The sequence below is a fragment of the Cimex lectularius genome, unplaced genomic scaffold, assembly GCF_000648675.2.
Source record: "Cimex lectularius strain Harlan isolate CLEC.00 unplaced genomic scaffold, Clec_2.1 scaffold9, whole genome shotgun sequence".
In the NCBI taxonomy this organism is placed as follows: Eukaryota; Metazoa; Arthropoda; class Insecta; order Hemiptera; family Cimicidae; genus Cimex; species Cimex lectularius.
The window spans coordinates 124,787-139,925 of record NW_019392733.1 but is presented as its reverse complement, the minus strand read 5'-3'; the positions used below and the strand labels follow the sequence as shown (position 1 = coordinate 139,925).

Below are 15,139 nucleotides of genomic sequence, written 5' to 3'. Positions count from 1 at the left end.
TTACGATTTCTGAATAATCATATTAAACAGGGTTTTTACAAAACGAGTAACCCAAATTGTGTTGACTAGACTGACACACAGTAAATCTCATAAACATTAAAATTGAAAATATTAACCACTGGTTTTCATTAGAAAACACCAACGACATTGGAAATACAATATTAATCAATTCGTCCGTCTGCTCCGTGCTAAATTATTAATCCGAACAGTAATTCAACTCTACATTTCCACAACCATTAATTATCATGAACAGATTTTTGTTATGCATTTAACACAAAAATACAGATTTACGAGAAGACTAATTTTTTTGTTTGTAAACTTTAAGATTTTTAAATTCTTTACTCAATATTACCTATCTAATATAATTATAAATAATATTTATTATTATAAAATATAAGTATTGTGACTTTCAACCCAATGTATACTCAGTTTCGTTACATTTTTACTGTTTGGACGATGTAATTAAATAAAATCAATTTTCGCTGGAAGCACGAAGAAAAATCTGCACGGCATACACGGTAAAGTTGCTCTTGGTGACCAGGTCATTTGCCCTTTTTAGATATTTTTTCCGAAACACAAAACCCGACACGTGAAAAGGGAATCAACGGCTTAAGTTCCATCGACTCTTTTTCGTGATGAATCTGTCCATGAATGAAATAATGAATGAAATGGACTTTATTTACAAAAAGAAAATACATTTTTATAAGTTAATCTAAGCCAAAGACTTACTGGAATATGCTGTTATCTATCACATTTTACCAAAATTTGAATTATCCACTTTTGACCTGAGGGTGCACAATAATTTTTTTTATTGAGTGATTGTGATATAATTTGCACGAATCGAAATAAGTTAGGCATGTAACAACATAATACAAAAAAAGGAAAATATATCTAGTGGAGAAGCCATAGCGATTGCAATCCTAAATCAGATATCATCACGTAATCACTCGCAATTTCTGAAAGCGCTTGAGGCCACTGTCTTTTTAGACTTCGAGGAGTTAAGAGATCGGGAGGAAGGAAGTTATATGAGAAATTAATGACGAATCGAAAAATCGCTATTGTATGATGTAGATTCTACGAAGATTGGAAAGTTTGGTTGACCCCTAGTCACTTGCGGTACGTCAAGTATTGGTTTCAGTATACTCTTGTCAAGGGAAATATGAGCTTTGTTGTCTAGCAGCCTTTTAAGTAATAATCGTCGGTTCAGTTCTTTACTTTTAAGCCGTACATGGGGAATCCAGGTGAGTCGTTTGTCTATATACAGCGATGGCGTTTTCGGAAGTTAGTTGTGAGGTAGTAATGGAGGTAGACTTATGTGACGGAGGACACCACACCACAATTCAAACATACTACCTAGATTACTCGATATTTCTCGGAGTCATTGGGGATATAGGTATAATCTTTCCGATTCACGCTAATAAATTTGATGTCCACCACAATTCTTGCTCATTAACACACATTCAATCCACAATTCATACACACTACACCAGAGTGCTCCATATTCCTCGGGCTAATCTGAGATAAGACGTTCCATTCTGGCTGATAAATGCATAAAGGTACAAAGAACTATGAACATTTTAAAAAATTATGAGCTTGATATGTTGGATCATCGATCTGTGCGTGCTGCCATGACCCAAGTTCGTGCATTTATTTTGTTTTGCATTATTAAATTTGACTAACCATTTTTTTTTTTTTTGAACCGACAATTAAATATAGATGTATTTGGATGGTTCGGTGAGCTATGTTTATAATCGAAGTTAAAGGATGGAAGTGTTATTAGTGTTAGGATAGTGGGGTCGGGATGGGAAATGACATCAGCAGTATCCAACGGACTCGTCCAAACTGTATAAACAATATTGTGAAAATCCGCTAAATTTCCTAACTTCCAGGTCGGATTTAAGGTTAAGGATGTGTGTCCTTGACTTCCCAGAGCAAATACAGGTGCCATGTTCGATCGAAAGTCAAAAATTACTTATCCAGCTTTGCCCTGCGGGAGCAGAATTACAGATTTGAACTATTGTTTACGTCAAAAATGATTAACCAAAATAAAATGTACATTGGTGTAAATATGGGCATAAATGATTTAAGAATATAGCCTTGACGTGAGAGAAAGAGAGAGAGGTAGAAGAAGAAGATAGAGGGAGAAAGATATAGAGAAAAGTTTGCACACACTTTTAATTTTATGTTAATCGTATATTACATATAATTTTTTTTATTTGAACAATAATCTTCCGCATGACAGATTAATTCAAGATAGGACTTGTAATTTGGGCAATTTTTTGGGAGAAATTAATTGTTTTCATCAATTTTTCATAGCTTTGCTTTTCGAAGTATATACCGCTGAGTTTTTTACCGAGTAGGGGGGGATTGTGTATAGTCTAGAGCGTAAAAGTAAGTTATTAGCGAGAAAGAAGTGGGTTCGGACCCCGACACGAGGACTATAAGGGACTATTTTGGGTATGTTTTTGTTGATAATGTTGTTTTCATAGCCTTTCTTTGCGAAGTAGATAATGCTGATTTTTTACGACTTGCATCGAAAGTTTATCAAACCCTTTCGACTTACTTTATGAATAAAATGCACATTTGCGAGAAATATCAAAATTATCAGTGTTGGAATGTTAAGATAGTGGGAGAAAAGTTGAAATTGTACCGGGCCGCCTAAAGGCAATCTTTAAAATGGAAATTTCCAAGTTGCTCCAGGGAGGCCCGTATAAACCGAGAATGGATCACAAGTTCAAAAGTCTTTTTTTCTTTTTTTATCGATTTATCAGCACAAGCTGTAAATTGCTTTTCCTAGGTTCTTGTCGTAGGCGGCCGTTCATAAGAAAAGCAACATTCATCTCGCTGTCGGACTCATCAAGTCTAATGGGCTCGGTGCAAGTCCGAACAAAGGAGTTACATCGCACACGTTATAAATTCGTCCAGACTGCAAGCGTCAAAATAAAATCTCCCCATGTCTCGACCTCGACAACGTTCTCCGCGTGATTGATGATCTTGTCAAATGATCCGGGCATCATTAACCCGTGAAAGTTCGGGATCGATTCAAATCCGAACCGAGTAATTAGATTATTGAGTTATTCGATTTTATGAAAAATTGACGTCAAATCTATTTATTCATTAGCGAAGATCATATTTTTCGTGCCTGAAAGTAATACAACTCGTAAAATTTGTCTGAGCAGTTTCATCATCACTGTGCATCCGGTAGCCGGCTACTCATCACACTGATGACAACTGTCCACACGTAGCGCCCAACTCCATGAATTGTCAAAAAAAGGGTTTATACAAAGTTGGTGTGTCGTACAGGATCATAAAAGCTTTGCGTAAAATCCCTGACAGGGGAAAGCTATGGTCTTTTTCTTTTGTTTTTCCCTTTTTCACGGAATTTCACCTCACAGCCAACGACCCGGAATTATATAACAAAACAAATTTTATACGTCTATACATGAAAAACGTTACAATGATTTGTTCAAGCGGTATAAAATTTCCATAATACTCAATCTCTTGACCTGGAACGTTTTCTGTTCAATTTGAAATGAAATTTTCTAAAATTAAAAACTATTTAAAATGTTTGACTAAATGAAAATAAATAAAAATTGAGCTTTATTCCAAGCACTTTTCCGGGAAACATTCACAATTTTTCTTTGTTGGCTCTACATGGTTCCAAGTTGATGAACTCGCTTTTTTAAGGGACTATGGGAAGAAAAACTTAAAGAATTTTTTTCTAGATTTTTAAAGAGATTTCAGAACAATGGACAGTAAATTTATCTTATATTTCTTCCATGTTTAAATTTTAAATAGAAATTGACTTTTGAGGTCTTTTTCGAGGAATAATTTTTCGTTGCCAACTCTACACTTTTTCGATAACGACGTTTTTTTCATGGCAAAGGAACGTGATTTTTTTTTGGTATTCGTCTGGTCCCCGTGGTCAAAAGTTTTAACAATAAATAAAAAAAAATGTAATAAAAACTACAGTTTCGTTCAGGCGTTATGAATTTTTATTTTGCTGGTATTAAACGAACTGTGAGGATTTTGTCCATTTTAAACTGATATATTCCAGAATCAAAATTTATCCAAAGTTTATTTAATTTGTTTCATGTTGAAACTTGAAATAAAAATGGTCTTTTTAGACCTTTTTCGAAGAATGATTTATAATTGTTCTCAGTTGGATGTACACATTTCATGTTAGATAAACTCGTTTGTTTTAAGTGACAGTGAAAAGTAAAATTTTAAGACTTTTTCGAGAATTTAAAGAGGTTTAAGACCAAAGGGCATCAAATTTATGTTGATATAATTTTTACCCTAGATAATTTACTGATTGAATATTATGACCTTACCGAAGCTGTAACCTATTAGATATTAAATTTTATTAATTTTAGTTCAATTGTTCTCCTCCCTCATAAAAGCAGGTTCAATTTTTGTACTCGAGTATGCCGACGAGATGGAAATAGCGGACGGCGGGATGCAAGGGTTGATTTCATATCCCGTGTCCTTTCAAATTTATCACTAAATGCCACGCGGTTTTGACAAGGTGGCCCAATAAAACAAAACGGCAGTGGCATTAGTTTGTCTGCGAATATTGTAAGGTGGGGAGACTTAAAGAGCCGCAATGCAGTCTTGCCGAACACTTGGCAAAATCTCAGCCGTATTTTTCCCTCGAGGGCTGCCCGCCCGGCGTGAGAGTGCCCGATAAAAACGCGACCGCGTTTCCAACCACCGGCCGAAAATGTCATCAACCCTCGGATATGAGAACGATTCCCTTGTGTTTTATTCAGTTCGCATCCAACTGGCGTGACCCCGAAGCCGTACTCCAGTATTTTCGCGTATTAAATTCGAGGGCGTAATACAACTCCCGGCACGTGGTTTACTACAAGTACGCATTACCTCAAAACGTATCTTTATTAATGACATCCACCGATAATCCATCAGCGTTTTGAATAAGAAACAGTACCTACACTGAATTAAACCTAAATTAATTTTTATATTCATTAAAGGATTTTATTTATAAAAGACTTTTTTTTCTTTAAAGAGTCAAATTTTACAATTATAATCCTTCTGGTAATCATAATTCTAAGTAGAATTGACCTTATTATTCACAGATATCTTCTCGCCAAATTGTGACAGATCACAATTCACAATCTTCAATAAAGCGTTAGATTGCTCTTTAATCTATAAATTTCCAACGAAAGGGAAAAGCTACGAGACGCTAAAATTGGAGCATAACGTGGATTATATGACCCTTGACCATCCTTTCCTACTATTGCACAGAGCCAGAGGCTTATTTCAATCCAATCGAGAGGAATTTTTCTTTGTGTTTATGTTAATTATTCCTTATAGAAAACACTGACTTATAGATTTGCTTAGTCGTCATACTTTCATCACACCAGTAATTGTACAAAGTTGGAAGATACAACTGTATGTGACGTCTTCACTGAGCAACCTTACTTTTTCTCAAATTTGCCATAGAACACTGATAGAAAATAAATTTTTTAACATTCCTCTATTTTGAGTGACGAGGTCGGATATCCCATTTTATAGCAATTTTCATAAGCCGTTTATAATTTATGTTAATGTTTGATCATGCTGGATTGATGTTTATACGCTCTGTGGCGTTCGACTGCGTCATTGTTAGAATCTTCTTTTGCCTTTTTTCATTTTTCTTTTGTCAGAACTTCTTGTTGTTCGTTTTCATTCTTGTTATTTTTTTCCACCCAATGGCTTGATCGTGAAGCGAATTTTTTATATGTCGTAGTTTGAATGTTAGTTGTTTTTTTTCTTTCGGGAGTCACACAGACGAAAAGAGGGTCCTCCTCGGTGGGAAGAAGTCGATGGGCGGACGCTAAGAGGAACGGTCTCGAAAGCGCGGGAATGACCCGGTTGGCGGGAAGAGTTAAAATTCAAATTTCGCAAGCGTATAAAGATAAAACGTGCGTGAAAAGATCTGATCTAGTCTAGACGTATGTGCTCTATGCTTGCAGATATGTGCTGGGTGTTAGACACGTGGGTCGTCTCTCTCACCTGATCGTGTGCTCTGTTGTGGGGGAGGGGTCGGGGTGTCTGGGGACATGGAAGCCGAAACCGCCGCCATGGGGTAGACTGGGTCGCAGCACTCCCTTTCAGGAAATTCGCTCGCTGCCGATAGCCCGAGCAACGCCGCCCACAACGCCCAACAACGATACATTTCACGGGGGCACGCTTGATTTCATCGTCCCGCTCTGCTTGCTCACTCCTCACCGGCCCCTGCCCACCCGCTTAATGACTCGATGACCCGCAAAAATGTTCTGCCAACCGGTCGGATCGTTAGACGCACTGCGCTCGCGCTGCCCCGAGCGCTTGCGCCCAGTTCCATCCTCGCCTCGGCCGCCACTCGTACAAATCCTTCCTACCATCCGACCCCCGAAACCCGTCTCAGTTAATTGATCTACCACCGCAATTCTGAATTTGGACGGCACAAATTTTATTTCCACCCTCCACCACTCCAATTTAAAATAGGATCTATTTTAGGCACAAGTACTGGTCGACCCCGTGGAAACAAAACATTTATTAAAAAGTGAGCGGAAGTTATATTCTTAGAGCCCAACAAAAACATGTATAACATTGTAATTGTCGTTAAAATTTTACAAACATAAAAATTAACGGAAATTATTAAGCGATAAATCAACAAACTCGCAATGCTCACTGCTTAGGGAATTTCTTTAATACACAAATAATTTAAAAAAATAGAAACTACACAAATATTATTGTGCTATTCTACTCTGCTATTAATAATAATAAATCTTTATTCCGATATTAGCATAAAAAATGCTGAACAGCAGAGTACGTATGCACATATTTAAAAAATTAACATAAATTCAATATTTATTGCTCAAATATAAATTTTCCAATTCAAAGTTCATATAAGTTTTCATAAACAATATAAATGTGTGGTGATTAGTGACCGTTAATCGATATTTTTATTATATTATTGTTTAAATAAAACAATATAAACATTTTACTTATAAAATAACACTAATGGCTAATAACAATAAGTCATACAAGGTGATTTTAACTCCCCCTATATTAGTTTATTTTGGGGTGTTTGTGAAAACCCCAAGGCACGTAAATTTTTATCTGTTGGGTAATTTCTCACGAGCCAGAAAGTTTGATCTAACTCTCCAGGATAACGGGATACCGATAGGAACTTAATCTAACTTAATTTTTTCGGTCCAATTTACCCAAGGGCAGAATGATCACCATTTTTTTTGTAATGTATTGATTTTGTTTTAATGTTTAATTTTTATTTTTAGGGCCTAGCAAACTACATTGGTCGTCGCCAGCCCTCTCTTTCTTAGCTTTTCGTTTTTTTAACCTACTAATTTATTTTACTGTTTCTTATGCCAAGTTAAGGCATTTTATGATATAACGGTTACCAACTCTTTGCTTTATACGATTGCTAGACTTTCTGTACCTCATGGATTGTAGAACACAAATAACAAACACAAATACATAGAAACAAAATTATTGGATTATAGTATGAAAAATATATTGTACAGTGGGTTAAACCGCGACACCCAACTGGAAGTTTGGACCTTAAGTCCTCTTGTATGATATTAACTTTTTTCCTTTACTTTTTTCTTTAGTAAAGTCCTTAGTATACAGAACAAATATTTTAAACCATTGAAATTAAACAATTATTTTTTAACCAATTGGTCGAAAGATGTCTTATCATACAAGATAATATAGGCATTAATCTATTCATGTACTGTTTTTCTTTTATATTTTGAATCAACTTTGCAATTGAATAACAAGAAAATTAAGTAAAATCTTCAGCCCTTATAATTCCCACTTTAAAAGAAATAAAACCATTTTTAAGTAGTGTGGTAATTTTTTCTTATAGGGTTTAACGTCCAACCACAGGTTAAAAATCACTTGTTATAACTTCTTTCCAAAATAAAATAGCGATGCCACATATTATGTTTTTGAGCCAGTATATGCGTACTAGAGTAATAAAATATATAGGATTTGTGCAGAGAAACAGGCAATATTGTTTAAATTCGAGGGAGCTGCTTTGTTGTCTTCTACTCGGTGGGCTTGGTGAATGGTGGAGTGGTCTCAACCCAAATTGGTGATTACAACTACTCCTTGACATTCTTACTTATACTTGGTTACTCCATAATAATAGTTTTTTTATGGAGGGGCCGTCAACCCCGTCCCCAAACCCCAAACCTGGAGGAACAGCTCATTTTTAGGGTTTTAGGGCAGCCTTCCTTTAAATTATTGTCGACCTACTGAGATGAAATTTGATTTCCGAGTTAACTCGCCTTCGCATACTCGTTTTTCTGCAGATGGGATCCATTTCCTAAGGATGAAGTGAAATGTCATGCCCGGGACATAAACCTTGGTGATTAAGATATATTTAGGGGTTTGTTGACGGGTTTGGCGAAGAACATTTTCTGTACATTGCTGGGGAGTGAGTAGGTAGCATAGATAGAAATTCCAAATTATAGAAAAATAGTGATTCTAAGTGTGTTAATTAAACACAACTTTTTCTTATAAAATCAGTGATCTTATAAAATTTGAATATATTATAACGTTTAATAGTTGATTTATTTTATGGCAATGGTTAAGTCAAATATCAAAGAGAAAATGTGTGTTTCAGTATGCATTATTGCGTGTTCTGGCCCTCACCATTTGGGATAATTATTCAACATAATTTTTTTATTTTTTTATTAAATGTATAATTTTAAGAGTTAAGTATTGCGGGACAATTCCTAACATAACAGGTACTTGATTGTAAAACGAAGAATTATAAATGCGAAATATGATATAAAATGAATAATGTTTGTTTAATAGCGGTGGGCACGAGGATAGGGCGTTTGACACTTATTTCCCACGCTAGCGTTCCTGGGTTCGAATCCCGGCACAGCCCTTCATGTTTTTAATTGTCAATAACATGGTGAAAGCATTGTGAAGTGTTTTTTTTGCTATAGCCTAATAGCCATGTAACATATTATTATTACTATTATTTTAAGCCGTCTTGTTAAACTTCATGATTTATTTCTCTCAAATATTGTACTATTGCTCCGTACACTTCTAAGTTCGTAGCCCCTAAGATAGTTTTATAATTGAACAGGAGTTCCAGGTATTTTCCAATTGAATCAAACAACTTCTTCCTTTCTTTGCGATATTTTGAACTAGTCATAATTATATGTTTGCACGATTTTGTCACTAAGCAAAAACCGCATTTATCCGAACTAACTAAGTTTACTCTAAATAGATATTCTTTGTAAATCGCGTGGTTCGAACGCAGCCTACAAATAGATTTGCACAGAGCTTTAGTAACTAATCTACCTTTGAACCAGCAGGCCCCGAATTTTGAGTGAGTGGTTATATAAAATTTTCCTTTGCACGAGCTGATATATCTTTTCTCCCAAATGGCATAGTATTTATTCTTTAATTTGCTAAAAAGTTCACTGTAATGGAGCGCGAAAGATGCACTTTCACTCTGAATACTAGCTTTTTTTGCCAATAGATCTACTCTTTCATTTCCCGATAAACCTGCATGTGATCTGACCCAAGCTATAACCACTACATTACCCATGTTTTTCATGTAGTTGATTTTCTCCAATATTTCGAAGAGCAGATGATTGTCTGCTGCTACCGTCTTCCGAGTTGACTATCCGTTATAATCATGGATTTTTCATATGTTTTGGAGCTCAAGTAGCTGAGCGCATTCGAGATGGCATAGAGTTCAGCTGAAAAAAAAGGTACTTTCTTGTGGCAGCTTGATTAAGCACTCATGTCTATTAAGTGGGTCGTAGAATGCGCATCCCACGCTTGTTCCCAACTTGGAGCCGTCCGGGAAAACATAGTGAAAGCCTGGCCACTTAACATTGATTTCGTATTGAAAAATGCTATTCGCCGTTTTTGTATCAATATCTTGAAAGTCCGGAAAGGAATAAGTATCTACTTTAACCATCAAGTGGTTTGACCCCTCGTACGCAAAACCCAACGGGTAGATGGATTTTCCTTTATGGCACGAATTTCTTTACTTTTTAAATTTTAAAACCTTGTTCAGAAGGTTGTTAATTAAATTCAATATACAATGCCATCTTTCGCCCAATCACTTTCTTCTCGTCCTTTTTCTGACCCCATCATTTTTTTCCTCTGACGACAGAAATCCTGCGAAAACTCTTTTTTAAAACCTTTAATACTCATCATTCCTTCTCAAGTATTAAGCTTTCGTCGGACCAGCAAGATTTGTAAGTTTTTGGTACCATTGATTTACTCTAAAGAACAATGAATCTTGATTATTGGATGTGGCCTAGGCTTTTGATAGGGTCTCGCACAAGTATGCTTTATAAATTGAGGTTTATATGTTAGCAGTAGGGGGGCGTCGGTGGCCGCAACGGTTTAAGCGTTGACACGGCGCTCATCACTGTAAGGTCCCCGGGTTCGAATCCAGCGGCCCTGCATTCGAACCCGACATAATTACAAATGGGCTTTTTTTCAAAAACACCGGCACTCTGAGGGTTTATAATATGACCTCTGCTGTTGCGAACCCTCGTTAAAAAAAATATATATAAAAATAAAAATAAATAAATTATTATATTGTACTTCTTAATACTACCTGGAAAATATGTTTGTAAGGATTGTGATACAGCTTGTCTAAAGTTTATATAACCTCTGCTGTTGCGAACCCTCGTTAAAAAAAATATATATAAAAATAAAAATAAATAAATTATTATATTGTACTTCTTAATACTACCTGGAAAATATGTTTGTAAGGATTGTGATACAGCTTGTCTAAAGTTTATATAACCTCTGCTGTTGCGAACCCTCGTTAAAAACAAAAGTTAACAATAAAATCTTTCAGGAAACCAAGTAAAATTTGGATTTTTCAATGGGCAATTTGAACATTTTATTAAATTGAGAGAAGCTTGTTTTTTAAAGTTCAATTTTGTCTTTTTTATGCTTTGTATTTATTTCACTATTTTTAATTGACATTTCGTTATTTTAATGACTATTATTTTTAAACCATTTGTAACCTTAAGATCAAATTGTTAAAATTAAATGTTAATTTTGCGTTAGCGGTAACTGACCATTAAAAAAATTAAGCAAATGTGTTCAATCCTCATCACTAGGAGCAAAGAGTAAACACCATATATGTCAATATTTCTTGAGCCAAGAAGATCTTACTTTAACTTTAGACAATAATTTTGGCAAATCGTAAAATTTATGTTCTAACTTGAACTTTGGATGTTTTAGATCAAGGTAAAAAAATAAACCTAGAGCAAGTTTGTTGCTCTTTTGATTAGTGTAATGAAATTAACAATACGATGAAAATTTTACGAGATAGGGTTTCATGGGAAAAAGTTGTGAAACTTGAAGTAACACAAAAATTAAAATAATAGTTCTATTTGCCATGTAGAATAACTTCCTAAGTATTGAAGTCTGTTCACGGGACACCCTACGTACAAGCAGATAGTTAGCTACAATAATAACGTATCTTTACATACAGGGAAATGCCTGTTTCTTCTTAAAATGGGAACCGGGTGCACAACTGTGGCTTACTTGAGCATTCATTTCCGCTGCCATTGCTTCTCTCTAATAGAGAAAAATAATGGGCACCCTTTAATAAGTGAAATCAACGAGTAACTTTTCTCTCCATGTGTCAACTGCATTTTGCCGATTCTTAGTCGAGAAAGGATAATCTTTCTTCTGCGATTTACACTCTAGTATTTATTGGCATAAATGGTTGAGCTATAAAGTACCTCACACACCCACCAAACAGTCTTGGCTGATGTATATTGGTATCGTGAAAGAAAGTAGCAGAGCTCTGGAGTAATACAAAACCCCGTGACCCTCTATGTGTGAATATATCTGTAGGCATGTTCTTTTCTTTTTTCTGTAGAATGGACACGGGTCTGAGGCGGAATATGGAGTACTATGAATGAATTTATTAGCGTGAATGATGGGAGGACGTCGAGGTTATGAACACCTTGCCGGCTTCCCAAGTTTGTAAATAATATAGAGTGTAGTTTATACAAATTTTTCGTCTTAGGCTATGTTTTGCAACAGCATGAATGTATAAACGGAGTTTCGTAATATTGAATTATAAACATATAGCCAAGTGTGGAAGAGTTGACAACAAATGACAGCACAAAATACGCGAGATGGAAAATTCTGAGGACCTTAGCATTTAGCCCGGGGGGAAAAAGAGAGAGAGAGAGATAGAGAGAGAGAGAGAGAGAGAGAGAGAGAGAGAGAGACCGATTATAGAATTTTTAGATTCATTTGGCATGTAGAATAAGTAGAATAATTGCCTTCTGCTCACCGGGACACCCTGTATAAACATGTCGTTTTGCAAAAGCATTGATTTTGTTTGCTTTACTAAAAAGCAGTTCAAGCTCTCCTGAAAAATACATTATGTTTGTTACAATTTTAAATATTTATATTTTTTTTAATATAAGCAGAAGGTTGTTAAGAGTAATTGGAGTAAGTCTACGATGTTATACTGAAAGTGGTCAATCTTTTTCAATTGAGGAATCCTTATAAAATCGGCCGAGGTCGGTAGTTGGCCATGTTTTACTGCGTCGTTAAAAACCAAATAAATTTCCTCGTTTGACGGACCCAGACTAGCCATCAAATGGCCAAGGGGTTCTTTAATTCATAGCTGGAATATGAGGGGAAATGTCAACTCGGTGTTTTGGAAAAAATAAGAAGAGATGTCGATAGAAAATTCTTACCGATTCGCAACTAGGTCTTCTTGAGAAGAAATAAATAATCCTTGAGCATGAAATGATGGAAAATCTTACCTCCATTAATTTACAATACAATTGTTCACGATGTTTTATATGTGTATATCAATTTCATTCCACAGTAAACCTTTATAGCCTTATTTTTATTATAATCCAATTGATGCGCAAATAAAAAATTATCAGGCAATAAATGTTCCAAGTGTTTGTTGATAAATTTTTTATTTTTATTTTTAATGTTCCATGGTATTTGATAGATAGGTGAATATAATACGATCGAGAATGTTTCGACCATATATGAACCCGTACTGCCTCTGCCATCTCTTGACTTCGATGAACACTAACACCAGTGGTAAAATAAAAGTTAAAATGATAACATAATATTTACTAAATTCTTAAACATTTAATTCGTTTATTTACACCTATGTAAATACAATAAGTAAATGTAAATCGAACAAAGTTACAGGGTGTCCCTCAAACAGACGTCATTATTTCAGCAAATTTCATAAGACAAATGAAACTGAAAAGTCTCTTCATCTATAGTCTGATTCTCACTTGTATTGGAGATATTTTCTTTTTCATGTCACTTCACATTTTCACAATTTTTTCCTAACATATTTGACTACTCTAATTTTTTTTTTACAAACATAATGAAAGTAATCCGAAGTAAACGAAAAATTTTCTTTGGTGCAGATTGAACAAAAGAAAAAAAAGGTTCAAAAAAATTAAATTAAATGCTCAAAATGTCCACTTTCTTGAAGAATACAAATCTGACATCGTTTTCTGAAAGATTTTACTGTACGTTTTTATGCCTGCAGAGTTCACTCTGCTTCTCTTCTCCATAGCAACACAGGATTCCTGAATACTTTCTGGGAGGTAGTCTTATTAGAGAAGACAGTCAAGTTATTTAGACAAAATTTAGACATAAGAATGAAATAAAGAAAGGAAAATCAAAAATCAAGGAGGAAATTCTGATCAAACAAATTAATTAATTAAAATTCATAATTACAAAAATTAAGGGAAAAGTACTGCAAAAAAGGTAAACACAATACAGAGGGTCACCAGGAAGAAAGATGAATAAGACCTGGTCTGGGCAAACGGCAATGTTGACATTGAGATAGGTAAAATCTGTTTTAATTAAAAAAAAAAAAAAAAAACATGTACAGCACAAGAAAGAGATTCTTGGAAAGGAAAGGGAGGCGTATTAATTTGAGAATTGGAAAGAAGTTTTGTTTTGTTTGTTTTTCATGTTTAGTTAATGTTAGGTATGTGGTCTATGTTAGAATGAATTGTGGTTAATTAATTGTTTTTCATTATTAATTGATTGGAAAATAGACTACATCCTTGAACTGTACATTAGCTATTAATAAAAATGGTCGATTATCATCCATTTTTTCAATTTTGTGAATTAATTTTTTACTAATAAATAAACAAAAACTTTCAGTGTTTTCTTATTTTATAATTTATTATTTAGTAATAAAATTTATATAAATAATTTAATGTATAGTAATTATTGCGCACTATTTGGCTTTCAAATAAAAGTGATTCTCAAAATTTGTAGAGATTTGTTGATCCATCGTACGTATAACATTATTGGTTGTATCCTTGTGGGAAGGAAATAATTTATTTCAACAAAATACTACTCATAATAAAAATGAAAATATTAAATTTTCTTTTACTTTGCAGCTGATCTCAGATTTAACCTTAGATCAATTTGACAGTCTAACTATAACAAAACAAAAATTACATAGTATTAATTTTTTTATAAATATAATTAATTTTGTTTAGGTTTTATTATTACAATTCACCGGTAGCTGAACATTTTTGCGGTATTGTAACTTCAACCTACAATTCTAGTGTATTTTCCACTCAAGAGATCGCACCTGCTGTCGTACCGTCGTATAAACTACGATCGTTTCAATGCTAGAGGTAAAAAACAAATTATAAAATATACATTTATAAATTTATAAACAAATACATATTTTTTACTAACCTGACATCAAACATACAAAAAAGTAATTAAGTAATTCCTGTCATACAGTAGGGCTAAACGTCCAGCTAGGTGTTGGGTATCGCGGATGAGAGGTAACATCACTTTTACAATAGTTCTTTAATACCATTATCAATAAAAAAAAATAAAAAAAAAAATCTGCCGGGATTCGACCTCCCGGCTCGCGTGGCCAATACAGCTCGGACGCCCTAACCACTCTTAGCGGTCTTCAGTAATTATTGGTAAAATGGTTATAATAAATAATATATTACCTGGGGAAGCTAGGTACGTGAGATTTCATTTATTTTGATAAAATAAGGCGAAAAATATTAAACATTAGACTTGAGTCCAGGCGTTCTTGCCAATTGACCAAAGCAAAGAAAAAATATATTTTAAGAAATTTAAATATATTTTT

General features: G+C 34.5%; 1 protein-coding gene across 2 annotated transcripts in view; it reads right to left on the bottom strand.

The window, feature by feature from the left end:
- The window catches only part of LOC106665399, a 621,066-nt gene extending 614,764 nt beyond the window's left edge, over positions 1-6,302 (bottom strand). For both annotated transcript variants that reach the window (XM_014391809.2, XM_014391810.2), the window contains exon 1: positions 6,016-6,302. In XM_014391809.2, the coding sequence (XP_014247295.1) occupies positions 6,016-6,178 (163 nt within the window). In that variant the 5' untranslated portion in view covers positions 6,179-6,302. The remainder of the gene's footprint in view (positions 1-6,015) is intronic.
- Between the last annotated feature and the right edge of the window lie 8,837 nt (positions 6,303-15,139).